The 13,717-nt window shown below is 56.2% G+C and overlaps 1 protein-coding gene across 1 annotated transcript in view; it reads left to right on the top strand.

Moving 5' to 3' along the window:
• Positions 1-845: 845 nt before the first annotated feature.
• The window catches only part of HS3ST3A1 (heparan sulfate-glucosamine 3-sulfotransferase 3A1), a 35,164-nt gene continuing 22,292 nt past the window's right edge, over positions 846-13,717 (top strand). Inside the window, exon 1 of the mRNA XM_037409712.1 lies at positions 846-1,432. Within this exon, the coding sequence (XP_037265609.1) occupies positions 861-1,432 (572 nt within the window). The 5' untranslated portion in view covers positions 846-860. The remainder of the gene's footprint in view (positions 1,433-13,717) is intronic.

Consider the following 13,717-nt stretch of genomic DNA (forward strand, 5'->3'; position numbering starts at 1 on the left):
TGGTTTCGGGTCTTTCTGCGCTGTTCTCGGTGCTGTGCTCGGTGCAAGTGGCGGCTGTAGTGCTGCGGGAGGGTTACACCGTGTCAGGGTGGGTTTTAAGGTGTCCGTTCTTTGGTGTCACGGTGTTTGTGCGGGTGGGTATCACCGTCGGGTAAACGAGGGGGTTGTGCCCAGGTGCCGGGGGGGGAGAGGGGGGTGGTGCAAACCCCCCGCGGGCGGACCGGCCGGGAGCGCGCTCGTGCGGCCACCGCGGGCACCCGCACACCCTTTGCGGGACGGTCCCGCCGGGGTTCGGGTGCCACATGCCCGCGGGCAGCGGGGGGGACGGCTTCACACCGCCCCTCGGCACCGAGAGAAAAGCGGCGGCGAACCGAGAGCTCCGCGCTGCCCGGCGGGACATCCCCGCGCCCCGGGGCCGCCCGGGCACCCCCGCGCCCCCCGCTCCCCCCGAAGGGACTGGCCAGCGCCTTCCCGCGGGGTCACCCCCCTCCTCCCGCCGCACCGGGGCCGGGCCGGGGGCGGCTCTGCCCCCCGCCCCCGCCGCGCCATTGGCCGCGTCCCCCCGCCCCGCTCCGCCCCGCTCCGCCGATGTCCCCGCCGAAGTTCGCCGCGGCGGGTGCCGCACGTGGGAGCCCCACGCCGAGCCCACGGCGCCGCTTCCCCGCCCGGCCCCGGGGCGGCCGCTCCCCCCCGCCCCGCCCGCGGGGGATGCCCCCCTGAAGCGCCGCCGCGGCGTGGCCCCCGCGCTGGGGATGCGGCAGCGCGCAGCCCCCCGCCACCGCTGAGCGCTGCGCGGAGGGGCCGCGCCGGGGGCGGCCGCGGAGCATGGCCAGGGCGCCCGGCCGCCGCCTCGGGGTAGCATGGCCGTGAGCGCGGCGGCCGCCCCCGCCGCCGAGCCGCTGCCCCGCAGCATCTTCAAGAAGTTCCTGGTGATGCTCTGCTCGCTCCTGATGTCCCTCTACGTCTTCTACTGCCTGGCCGACCGCTGCCAGACGCTGCCCGGCCCCATCATCGCCGCCGGTGCCGCCTCGGAGGAGGAGGAGGGCGGCGGCGGCGGGTACCTGGGGGGCTCGGCCGAGCTGCCCCCCTGGCAGGCGGCGGCGGCGCGGCGGAAGCGGCTGCTGCAGCGGCTCAAGCAGCGGCGGCGGCGGCAGGAGGCGGCGCCGGGCGAGGGGGTGCCGGCCGGGGGCGGCGGGAGCCGGGCCGGCGGCTCGGGCGGCGGCGGGGGCAGCGCGGCGGGCACCCCCGGCACCCTGACGCTGCTGCTGGGCGAGGGCACCAAGCGGCTGCCGCAGGCCATCATCATCGGCGTGAAGAAGGGGGGGACGCGGGCGCTGCTGGAGTTCCTGCGGGTGCACCCCGACGTCCGCGCCGTCGGCGCCGAGCCCCACTTCTTCGACCGCAACTACGAGCGGGGACTCGCCTGGTACAGGTACGGGACGGGCTGGGGCGGGCGCGGCGGGGCCGGGGCCGGGGCCGGGGCTATGGCCGAGCCGGCAGTGCCCCCCGCTGGCCGCCCGGCCCCTCCGCCGCCCACCAGCGTCCTCCGCACCCGCGGCTCCCCGACACCCAGCCCCGCTCCCCAGAGCCCCCCGGCCGATCCTTTCCTCACTCCCCACCCACCCCCGGCCCCCTCTCCCCGGCTCCCCAGGCATGCTTCCCCCCATCCCCTCTCCACCCGCTCTCCCGACCCTGCTTCCAAATCCCCCAGCCCCTCTCTCTCCCCACGTCCTCGTCCCTGCTGCCCGCCACCCCAGCCCCAAACCCTCCAGCCCTCCCCTGCCCTCGGCTGCCCAGCACATCCCCCAGCCCCCCTGCCCCGCTGCAGGCCCCCCCCCCCCCCCCCCCCCCCCGGGGATGCCTCCTACAGCCCGGGGTGCCCTGCGGCCGGGGGAGGCGATGGGAACAGCAGCGAGTGCCCCATCGCCCTGGGGACTGCGGGGGGATGCTGTGGCAGAGCTACCCCCCAACCCCAGGAGCACGGGCCCCCTAACATCTTGCTGCTCCCCGGCTTTTCTCGAGGGGGTGGGGGGGCTCTGCAAAACCTGTGGCTCATCCTAAGTCCCAGCCGAGCCGCCCCGCAGCCCCGGCTGCCTCCCCTTAAAGCATCCTATCCCAGAGCATCCTCTGTCACCTCCCGCGACTCCCAGCCCGGGGATGCAGCCGGTAGCAGCAGCTTTCCCCCGTTCTGTGTGGAGAACCCCCCCATTTCCCATGCAAATCTTTCAGCAGCAAATGTCAGTTCCAGGAGCGCAGCTCACGCGCTCACCTTGCCTAAGAAATAAGCAAAAAGGTAGCTGGGGTTCTGCTTTCAATTAGTGCTTCATTAAACCAAGTAAAAGGTATCCCCTGTAAATGGAGGTGGTGAACGTTAAAGCCAAAGGGCAGGATTCTCGTTACTGTTGTTTGGATGTTTTCCTTGTTGTTTTAAACTTAATTGAGGAGCGTCTTCTGGCAGGTTCCTATGGAAAGGGCTGGTTAGGGTGGGGGCGAAACTGCTCTTTTGCAGAGTGTGTCTGTGTTTGTGGCTTTCTTGAATGAACAAGCAAAAAGGAGAGGATTTCGGGTACCCCGGAGCTTGTTTCACTTTCAAGTCAAGCCCAGCTATTAGCAGAGAGGAGAGGATGATTTTGGCTCAGTTTGTGGTGACGGTATTGAAATGTGGAGTAGGATAGTACTGACAGTCCGAGTGTTTATGTAAAAGTCTTAACACGTGGAAGTGATGAGCTTCCTTGTGTATCCGCCGGTGTCAGAAACACGCTGGGTTTTTGCAGGCAGCAGTGTGGGTTCTCAGAGAAGAAAGATTTCCTTTCGTGTGGGCTGAAGCTGTCTACAGAATTGTATTTTTAGTGTGCGCTTATCCAATTTCCACATGCTGACCCTGTATCAGAAAGGAAACATTAAAAACGCATCTGAAAACCTCAAGAACTTTAATCAAGTCTTGACTTTGAAAAATAAACACATGGCTTTGGGGTGGCATCTACTGAAATTTATGGTGGATATGCAGAAAAGCTCATTTATCAAAGATGCTCTTGAAGCCTTGAGGAGCAGATGGCTGTGGGATAGACCCGCTTCTGGAAACAGTGCCTGTGCGAGGAGTGCAGACCTAGACAGAGGAGGAGCCACAGGCATTTAGGGCATAGTACAGCCTTCGGTGTAGGGGACTGAATTTTCCAGAGGTTTGGACTCGATCTTGCAGCTCTTTCTCATTCGAGGTGCTGCCCTGCATGCTGTTTGTATAAGCATTGTGTTTTAGCGTTTGGTACATGAGTTCTCCCATTAATTGCTGCAGTTCGTTTGTTCTGGTATTTGATGTACTGAATTATTTTTTTTATTTATTTTTTTTTATTAGCCCTGTGGAGGCTGAGGTACAGTGAATTCTTTGTATGGGATTATTCCTTTGAGACCTAATCTTGCTGGCTTTGCTTGTATGAGTAATCTTTACTAACACACAGAGTCCCGGTGTGATGGCAGAGTTGCGGTGTCAGCCCACTGGTAACCAGTTGCCAGCCTGTTATAAATACTCATTTTCAAAAATATCTGTCTCTCTCCACGGGTTTGCTGTAATCTTTGATGAGGGTTCGGTGCTGGGGAAATAGCCAGATGTTTGCCAGGGGTCCTGATTTCTTATCTTTGGCATCGGAGGCTTAGGTTTCACGTGCATTTCTGTTTCCCAGCAGTCAGACTAAACAGCATCATTACAAGATATAAACACTTGGGTTTGCTTTCAGCGCCCGCAGGAAGCCAGCGCAGGCAGCGCGCGCCCTGTCCAAGGCAACAAAAAGCTCTTGGCTGTTTGCAGCGACACAGGCTTGCGAACGTGGAAGAGCCAGCCAGCCTTCGCAGCTGATGGTTGGTGCCGTTGTCACTGGAGGTGGGCTGTCACAAGGATGCCACACTGGGATAGAGTGGCTGTGGGGTCTCGGGTGTGAGGGGGACCCCGGTTCCTCCTGGAAACAAAAGAGCAGCTCCAGTAACAGTTGCTCATTGTATGGCGTGAGGGTGGATAAATGGGGCCGAGCTGTGGCTGCAGCAGCAGGATGATGCTCCCGAAGTGGCCAGTTAGGTGGTGGTACCTGTAGGGCAGTGGCTAACAAGGCACGGGCTTGGCATGTGAAAGTCCTGTCACCTACTGGGGTGTCACACAATGCATGAAAACACTCCCTTAAACCGAGCGGAATAATCACTCGTCTCTTCTAGCCTGAGCTGTGCCTGGGTAGGAAGGCAGCTGTCCCTGCCGAGAGGCTGATTTTATAAAAAACAGTCTGAGTGATTTAATTTGGTAAGTGTGACACCTCCATGTGCGCTTGTGTGTGGGTTGAATGTCAAGGGAAGCTGTGTGCCGAAAGCAGCGCTCGGTCTCAGGTTTGCAAGTACTCTTTTCCGACGACGGGGACAAAAGGAGGGAGGGGGCAGCCCACAATGCTCACATTGACTTCCCAGCACAGAAATCTCCACTCCAGCCCTCAACAAGGCTATTGAGCTAACAGAGTTCAATAGCAGGTGAGCATGGGTTTTAATAGAGTTCAACTGCCATCCCCCACTGCGAATACAGCTGTATACAGCCTGGGGAAAACTCCCAAGAATACGGTCTAAGCCACTCAAGTAAAAAAAAAAAAAAAAAAAAAAAAAGTCAGGATTAAAAAAAAATCTGTATTTGCGGGTGATATTGTGAGTCTGGCTGGTTCCCTCTGATCCTTTGTTAGTCTCGCGCTGATTGAGCTGCCTGTTGGAATGTCATTATACTGTCAGTCACCCCAGGAACATTTATTTCATATGTTTTAATCTCCCTGCCTCTGTAGCACCGATGCCAATTTCACTAGAGCAAAGCCAAGCTAATGTCATTAGATTACACCTGATCCAGGGGAAGATGAAAGATGATTCAAAGTTACTCCGTCAGGTTGGGAGTTTAAGTATCACTCCTCCCCAGTGCTTCCAGAGCTGGGGAGTTCTGTCTCCTAATTAATGTCCTCTTGGGATTTTTCTCCAAGGCTGCTTTTTCTTTTTCCTTGCCTTTTTTTTTTTTTTCCCCCTCCATTCTAATCTAGGCAACCACTGGTTTTCTGAGTCAAAGGGAACAGCAGATGTTTCAGTTGCTGAAGAGGTCTAGGATGGAGGAAGAGGAGGTTTCTTTAGGGTGGGGGCCAGGCTTACAGCAGCCGGGAGCAGCTGTGTCCCACCTTGTGCCGCTTCCCATCCTCTGTGCCTGAAATCAAGGTGCAGTCGGAGCCCTGCGGATGGAGGAGTCAGGCCACGCCGGTAGCAGCGGATGGCCTGGAGGTCCATGGGGTTTTGTGGTCCCTGTATTCAGCAGCATAGGCTGCGAGTGCTGTGAAGGCATGGAAGTGGGGATGGGAGAGTAGGCGTGGGGGGCAGGAGCACGTGGATGACGCCAGGGGAGACTTCAAGGGAGCGAGTACAATCTGCACAAGGTGGAACAGGACCAGATGGCCATCAGGAGGAAAGACCTTGTTGCAAAACTCCCTGCAGGAGGGAGATGCTGTAGCACTAGTTGCCTTAAAGTGATCTTCTCCCCCACCTTTCTTCAGCCATCCTTGCAGCCTCTGCAAGAAACACCAGGTCATCGACTACGTTCAGGGTGTGCCCAGCCTGGAACGTGGGTTGTGCCGTTGGACATTGAGCGTGAGCCGGTTGGAGTTTTCCACTCCCTGGTGTTGTGCACTCCTGCTTGTAGGAAGGTCTGGTTTAGCAGCGCCTGCTCCTTGTCCTGGGAACATCTCGTCTGCCAAATACATCTGAATTACTAATAGCATCAAGTGCAGCCTGCAGCAGTGTCTGTGGAAATTGTAGCCTTGGACAACCTCATGCTGAAGAGGATCAAGGTCCTTGTTTATTTATTAGCTGTGTAATCAGAGACCTCCCTGTGCTGAGCCTGTGGTGCCAGGTGCTGTATGAAAAGGGAACAAAAGCTGGTCTTGGCCCCAAAGCCCAGGTAATTCACTGCAAAGAACAGGTGGGGATAGGCTGGGACAGGCACAAAACCGGTGGAGAGTGTGTTGGCTGGGCAGCGTGGGTCTCCTGGCCAAGGAGTCATCGGAGACGGAGGGTGAGGTGGGTTTATGGGTGGCTGAAGGCACCACTCCTTGCTGGGGGAGAGCAAGGGGGAGGAGGAGCTCATGGAAATGCTGGTGAGGGCTGGGGTCGTGGAGTCTCTTACACAAAGACAGTAACTGGTGCCGGTACTCATGTGCTTCGCCGCTGCCTTTGGGCATGATCTGGGCTCAGATACTCCAAAGCCTTTTGGTAAAGATTGGAAACAGTTTGAAGGTTGGCACCCTCCTGCTGGGGAGGCATCTTGGTGTGCCTCAGTTTGCCCGTCTGTGACGTGGGAGGGAGGTCGCTGCCCGGTGCTGCAGCGGTGGAGCAGCACGGCTGTGACTCTGGCATCTCTCTCCAGCACAGAAATAGGGAGGTATAATGGAGCCTGAGCTTGTTGGGCTATGCTGTGGGTTAAATAGCACCCAAAGCTGGGGAACCCACCGGAGCTGCTGGCAGAGGTCCTGCAGCCTTGGCACAGCTCCAGCTCACCAGCCTCTCGTGGTGGGGGGACCACCTAGTTTGCACACCTGAGGGACGGCACCCACAGAGGTGGCACCATCCAGACACACACTCCTAGCAAGATCCAACTGCAAAGGGCTGGGGCTGGGTTTTTTTTTTCCTCTTACTCCTTAAACAAACCCCAACAGGTTATTTTTTTAGGTGGTTCTTTTAAGGATTTTGCATCTATACCTATCACTTCTGTTTTCTGTTAATGGAGAAGTTCAGATCCAGGTTCATGTCCTTTCCTGATGATGGGGTGAGCGCCTGAGCTGGCGTATAAGGAGACATCAACCCTGCTCCTGTTCGAAAGCATCAAAATAAGTACTTAGGATTTTATTGGACTCTTCTCTTGGCAGATCCTGTGGTCTTCATGGGGATATACCAGGGAGGCTCAGAAGTCAATAGACCCCATGCTCCTCTTCAGTACCGCTTTGCATCCCGGCCCCTGAGGCACGGGGGGCTGGAGGGGTTCAGAACCTTCCCCAGCCACCCCATGGCTCTGCCTGGGGCTGGGCTGCTTGAAACTGGGGCTCCCCTGGCCCTGCTGCTGCCGCTGAGCAATCTTGAAAATATGGCCTTGACTGTCCAAGATTTTGTCAGTTAAATTCATAGAGCTGGGTCTCATGAAAAGCAGCACAAAGCTCCAGCTGGCTGGGGCGGGAGCCCATTTATGGCAAAAGTTGTGGTACTCTCCTAGAGAAGCAGCAGATTCACCCTCTTAAGCCACTAGTCCTCCTTTAAGGTCAGATCTTGCAAATCCTCACCTATGCACGTAGGCTGTCCTCCTGCCATCGACTGCTGCCTTCGGGGGGGCTCCTGGAAGTAATTACATCGAGTCTGAGGTCCGGGGCCATGCTCTGGTCGCACCATCACCACCGATACGTCTGTTCGCTGCAGCCAAGCTAGGATTTCACCCCGACCTTTTGAAGTCTATAATAAGAGCAGTTAGGTCTGGGGAGGGGGAAGGGACCTGGTGCCTTTCCAGAGAGTTCAGAGCGAACAACAAGTGATCAGAAAACCTGAGAATAACCCCCCATGAGCCCCCTCCCTGACACAGGCATTAAAACTCCTGAGCTGCTAATTATGCTTTTCCCCTGGAGAATACTGAGGTAACCCAAACTGCTTTTGCAATGAAACAGCAGAGGCTGGCAAGGGGGAGCAGGGGCGGTTGTTGTGGCCATAAATCTTTGCAAATTCTCATTACATGCAGGTATTATGGACGGGAAGTGGATTAGGTTGCAGTTAAAGTTGCATTGCTGGAGTTGGACACTGGGGTCTTAGCCCATTACAAAGACCCACATGGGTCAGTGGGGCTTCTCGTGCAAGGTCTGTAGGACTGGGGCCATCCCGAGCACTGTGACAGTGGCCAGTGTCTCTGCCTGTCTCCTGTGTAATCCACCTCCTGGGAAATTGGGTTTTTCATGGTTTGAAGTTAAACGTGTTAACCTCCAGTCTGCGCCTTCCTGAGCCCTTGTGACTCCCCGGAGGGGTGTGTGAGCAGGGCAGTGCCTGCAGTGAGAATATAAATAGAATTGCTCAAGGAAGTGAATTACTCTTGGCATTTCTTTCATTGAATGATGTGATTCTGCAGGAGGAAATCTTTCAGCAAAAGAAATCACCGGTTCCCTTCATGCATGGCAAGACCATCTTTCTTGCTTCCTGGAAGCGAGGAGATTTATAACATGCTCTTGGTGTTGCAACACCATCTGTTGCAGAGATAGAAAGATCCCCGCTCAAACTCCCCCAGGCTCGAGGCTGCTGCTGGGTACATCTCTGGTGGGAGATAGAGCGGGAACTTCCCGTCACTGCCCTGGCAGAGCTTTGGAAACCTCGTGTGGTTGTTTTCCCCACTGCCAAGCAGCTGTGCCCAAGGGTTGCGTAAGAAAATCCCACCTGTGCAACTCCAGGCATCTGGGCACCTTCCTTGCACAAACCTGTTTAGATTGTGGATGCCAGCACACAGCTTCAGCGGGATCCTGCCTAGCTCCCAGCCATGAGCAGGGGATAGAGCACCCTCCCCCGCCCCAGCCACATCGCTCAGCTCCACTTCCCAAATGCAGCCGGTGGCTGGAAACAGGGATGTGAACAGTCGATCAGGTCTGACCACAATTGCTCTTCCCACACCTTCCCCTGGTGAGAGATGTGCAGGTTCAAGTGCAATGCCGTGATAGGCAGCTGCCTATTTCTTTCTGTCTCTCTAGTGGGATCTTTTTTTTCTGAAAATTTCAAAACACCAGGCTTATTTCTTCTGACATCGCCCATTGGAAAAGGGGCTCCCTCCCGCAGCCCATGCTCTCTGGGGAAGCCTTTTATGGGAAAATATCAAATCCAATTGTTTTGACTTCCATGTTTATCTGATGGTTTGTGTGTGTGCGCACGCTCACGTGTGCATCTTTGCGCTCTCAAGTGTTGCATTTTGTCATTAACATTTTATTTCTGCTTTCATGGTATTAAATTATGAAGTTGAGTACCATATACCAGCATCTTTCAACATAATTTGAACAGTTTTGCGCTGTCTGGACTGTTCGGGAAGCCCATCTGGGGGGAAAGTTCCCAAGTGTTGGCATGTTCCAGCTCAGAGTAAAACAGGTGAGGAAACATCTGGTTGTCCTACCTGGGGGAAGCTCTGTGTCCTGACCCCTCTGGCACAGGGTTAGCAAGTGAAAGGCAGGAGATGCGATGGCCCAGAAGTGGTGTGCAGAGCTCAAGGAGGTGGCCTGGCACAGCTGCGACCCCCAAAACCACATTCCAGGATCAGTGAGCCCACGGTGCTGACGTGCTCTGAGCCCTTGTAACATGCCAGCTGGAGAGGTTGCTTTCCCCATTTTGCTTCTGGACTTTGTTGGCTCCGGAGTCCTTCCCCTGACTGGAAATTTGCTCCTTAAATCCTTTTGGTCTCAAAACATTGCTGGACTCTGGGTTGTGCCTTGCCAAGATTTGCTTTAAGCCTCAATAACAAGGTGTTTGGGAGGACACTGGGTCACCTGGTGCAGCAAGGCATGGCTTTCCCCTGCTCCTGCTGGACCTCTGCCCATGGGGGGTCCGTAGGCATGGGTGGGGGGAGCAGTGCGTTACCTGGGTGCAATTAGTATTGTGCCATTAATGTGCTGTGATTTGCATAGGTAAAACTGATGGCGGCAGAAGGAGGCTATATGATGTTGCAAAGCCAGAAGCATGGGGAGATCTTCAGCACGGCCATTCCCCGGGGGCTGGCACCTGGTCCCTGGGTTAGTGCAGTGCAGTGGCCGTCAGCATGGGTGGAATGGAGGATGCTCCACTCTACCAGTGGGGAAACAGGCACAAATGCACCCAGGGCCTCTGGCAGAGCAAGGTCAGCACATGGAACCTCTTTGCATCTAGCTCCACGCTGCTGTTGATCTCCTCGAACTGTGGTAGGAAGGGAGGTTGCCCAACACAGGCATTGGCGATGGGTGTTCAGTGTGTGCTGAGCTTCCCTTGGCATCAGCTGCGTCCCTCCCAGTGCTGCTGGGCTCCTCAGCCTGCTCCTCGTGCTGAAGGTCACGGAAAGTTCCCCTGACTCCTCTCACGAGGGCTGAGGGTGCTAATCCCCTCATCCGGGCTGGCTTCCAGCTCAGGTAATTCTAGTCTCTGCCCCTAAAAATTAACTCTGCAGTTTCAGCTGGCTCCATTCGCCTTTGTTCCCCATCCAAAGACCTGCTGGGCGCTGTGCTGCTGGCAGACGCCCCCCACAGGGCTCAGGGCTGGTGGCTTTTGATGACTGGGAAATGGTCTTTCTCATCTGCAAGATGATTTGGGGTTTTCTCTGTGCAAAAGCTGCGTGTCATGGCAAGGGTTAAAGCTAATGTTGTGCAATAATCTGCCCTCTTGCACTGCGGAATTGTGCTGTGTGAATATTAATATTTGCTTATAAATGTTTGCCTGGTTTTTATCAGGCTTCTACCTGTGTGACAATGGTTGTTAGCTCCTTCAGCATCTCTGAAGAAGGAAAACCCCAAGACCCAGATCCCGGTGCACGCAGCACGCAGGGTGACGTGCAGAGCTGGGTGAGCAGAGCACGGTTTGGGCTCCACAGCTGGTTCAGCCGCCTCCGGTGCAGGGCTTGGCGAGACCCCACTTGTGCGTGTTGGTTCCACCAACACCTGCTGCCCTGTGTGTCCTGTCCCAACCAGCCTCCCAGCAGGGCAGGGCCACACGGAGGAAGAGGAAGATGCTGAGCACAGGCATGTGTGCACATGGATGCACTGGTGCCCGGCTGCATTAGGGGCAAGGGGTAGTGACCAGCTCTCCCCACAGCCTTAGCTCATTGGGGCTTTACTGGGTTTCTTGCTCCACTGATACGTTAGAGGTGCCACAGCTTCACCACGTGCTGGGAGAGTCCTTTCCACCTGCTTCTGGGCTGGAGGCCATCGCTCCTCCAGCTCCCTTGTCGCAGGGTTGACTACACCCAGAAGTCCACTTAGTTGCACCTTAATCTCCTTGGGTGCTCATCGTACCGTCCACCAGACATTTCCTCCTCCCCTGCACTCCTGTGCTGGATTATCGAGTGGCTGGAGCTGGGGGACTCTCCCAGGAAGGGAGGTCTCGAGCTTTGCTTAAAGACTCTCCCTGCAGCCTGAGTGAGTCCAGAAGCTGCTGAGAGGGAGATTTCGTGGGGTGGCTGAGAAGGCAGTGGGCGTCCCTCTCGTGCCTCCATCTGTACTGTCAGCAACAGGTTGGAAAGAAGCAGAAATAGGGACTTTTTCAAACAGTGTGAGATTAAATAGTGAAATTGGCTGCCACGGGAGATTTTGGCTAAAAGACTCCAAAAGGGCTCCAGAAATGCTTAGCAAAGGAAGATGCATCAGGAGCTGTTAAGCGTGAGGGTCCAGAAGCAAAGTCCAGTGGAGGGGTTCCCCAAGCCGTGGCTGGGAGGGACCCAGGGGTTTACTGCTGCTGCTGGCACAGGAATCAGCTCAGGGGTCAGGGGGACCCCAGGGAGACCCAGGGAGGCTCATCTTCCCGTAACTTATCAGGGGAAAATACGAGCGGTGTTATTTAGTTAGAAATGCACTTTCTGGAAGGGGGTGAATGTTCCAGTTGGCATCAAGTGGCCAGTGGTTGATAGCGAAGAAGGGAGCATTGCATTTTGCACCCCTGGGTACGCCTGCACCCTGTCAGCTTTTGTGCTGAAAGCCTGTGTGTGTGTGTAACTCTGTTGGTTCATACCAGATGCAAAGAAAAATAGAAAGATACCCCTTACCACTTACAAGTTAGTGAGAACTGGGTAAGCATCCCTTCGGATTTCTGTGCTTCTTCAGGTACCCGAGGCTGCTCCCCCTGAGCAGCGCAGCAGGCAGCGGCTGGTAGCAACCTGGCCCCATGGGCTGAGCTGCTGCAGCCCCGCTGGGACTGATGCTTGCTTTGCAAACGTTTGGAGACCTAAGGTCTAACTTTCACCTCAGCTCTTTGTTTCTGTCTGTCTGCTGCATGGTTTTGCTGCCCTGATGGAGCACATGAGCCCTGTTTCTCTGCCCTGTGCAAACCTGCCTGGGTTTAAAGGGCTGCCACAGGTCTCTGAGCAAGCACAAACCCACCGGCTCATCTGTGTCTTGATCCACGAGTGTCTTGCCCAGCTGCTCCTTGTTTGCGCTAGGGTGGCTGGTTCCCACCTTGCTGTTCCCCAGGGTCTGGCTCGGGCTGGACCCTCCTTAGGGCAGGAGATGGGATTTTGTTGTGCACCTGCGGTGACAGGAGAGCTGCGCTGCTGGGGACAGCATAGGCATTGCCATGGCACAGACAGCACGTGTTGCCTGGCTCCTGTGTCATGTCCAGGGCAGCTGAGGAGACTTGGGGACGTACTCAGCTTGGTTGGGTGTTAGTGAGTGAGGGCTTGTTCTGTCCCCTGCCTTAGTTTCCCCATCCATGAAATGGGGTTACGCTGATAAGCTCACTCATAACATACTAAGGTCATTGCTGAAGGTGCACCTGGCGGGGCTGGGACTTGGCTTTCCTGCAGCCGGTGAGCACCGGGATCCATCCCTCCAGCATCGCCCTCGCCAGGCTGTGTTTTCTCTGACCACGGGCAGATGCAGAGGGTCGCACACAGGGTCACGTCAGGTTTAAATGTCGTTTCCACATGCACGGGGGGTGATCCCGGCTCAGCCCAGCACAGGAGCCAGGCCGGGGGCAGTGGCGCTCAGCCCCCAGCCCTGCCGTCCTAATAAGTCATGATGCCGCTCCGCCTGCTCGCTCCTGGCTCTGCCACCCTCCCTTCCAGCAGCAGTAAATCCTCTGGAAGAGTCTCAGAAAGAAAGAATTTAGTAGGACACGCAAGCGGTTAGCCCGGGAGCCTCTGAAGGGGCCGAGCCGGGGGAAGGACTTTGTGGCCTGACCCAGATGCAGTCACAGCGTTTAATTGAGTTTGACCAGCGCCGGTGGCATGGGTCGGGGTCAGCCCCAGTGGCAAAGCCCGCTCAGGCGCCAGGGTCGCTTTGTGTGGTACTGGGACGGGTTGAGCTCTGCCCTGCCTGCTGGGGTCCATGGCCGTCTGTCACATCGCGGGGACCCGCTGCCCCCATGGTGCGGCAGGGTGGGTGAGCCCACCTGTGAGCTGTGTGTTTCAAGGGGGCTGCACCGCAGAGTGTTACAGCTTCACCTGCCTGTTGCTCCCTAATTGCAGCTGAGTTGTCTGGCCAAGTGACAGCAAACTGCCAGGTCACAGCTGATCATAGAATCGTAGAATTGTTTAGGTTGGAAAAAAACATCAAGGTCATTGAGTCCAACCATTAACCTAACGCTGCTAAGGCACCTGGATGTGTCCCTGTTTCTGGTGCTCCCATCCCTGCAGCCCAGCTATTCAAGAGGCTTTATGACAGTAAAATCCAGCATTTATTGCCCTCCCTTCCAGCCTGCCCCAAAACGGAGATGGGATGAAGAAATTGGTGTTTCTTCATCACAGTCTGCCTCTGCCAGGCCATGCAGGGGGGCAGCAGCTTGCCTCCCCGGCCACTGGAGCCAGGCACCAGCATCACAGGCTGTTTCTTGCAGCAGCTAAAAGGAGAAGCCGTGGGCTTTGTTTATCTGTCAGGACCTACCAGCTTTCCCAGGCCAGATGTAAAACCTCTGGTTTCCTACTGTAACTATGGATTCTTTGGCATGTGAGAAATATGCTATTGCAGCACTGAGTTTTTATGTT

The sequence above is a fragment of the Falco rusticolus genome, chromosome 1, assembly GCF_015220075.1.
Source record: "Falco rusticolus isolate bFalRus1 chromosome 1, bFalRus1.pri, whole genome shotgun sequence".
Lineage (NCBI taxonomy): Eukaryota > Metazoa > Chordata > Aves > Falconiformes > Falconidae > Falco > Falco rusticolus.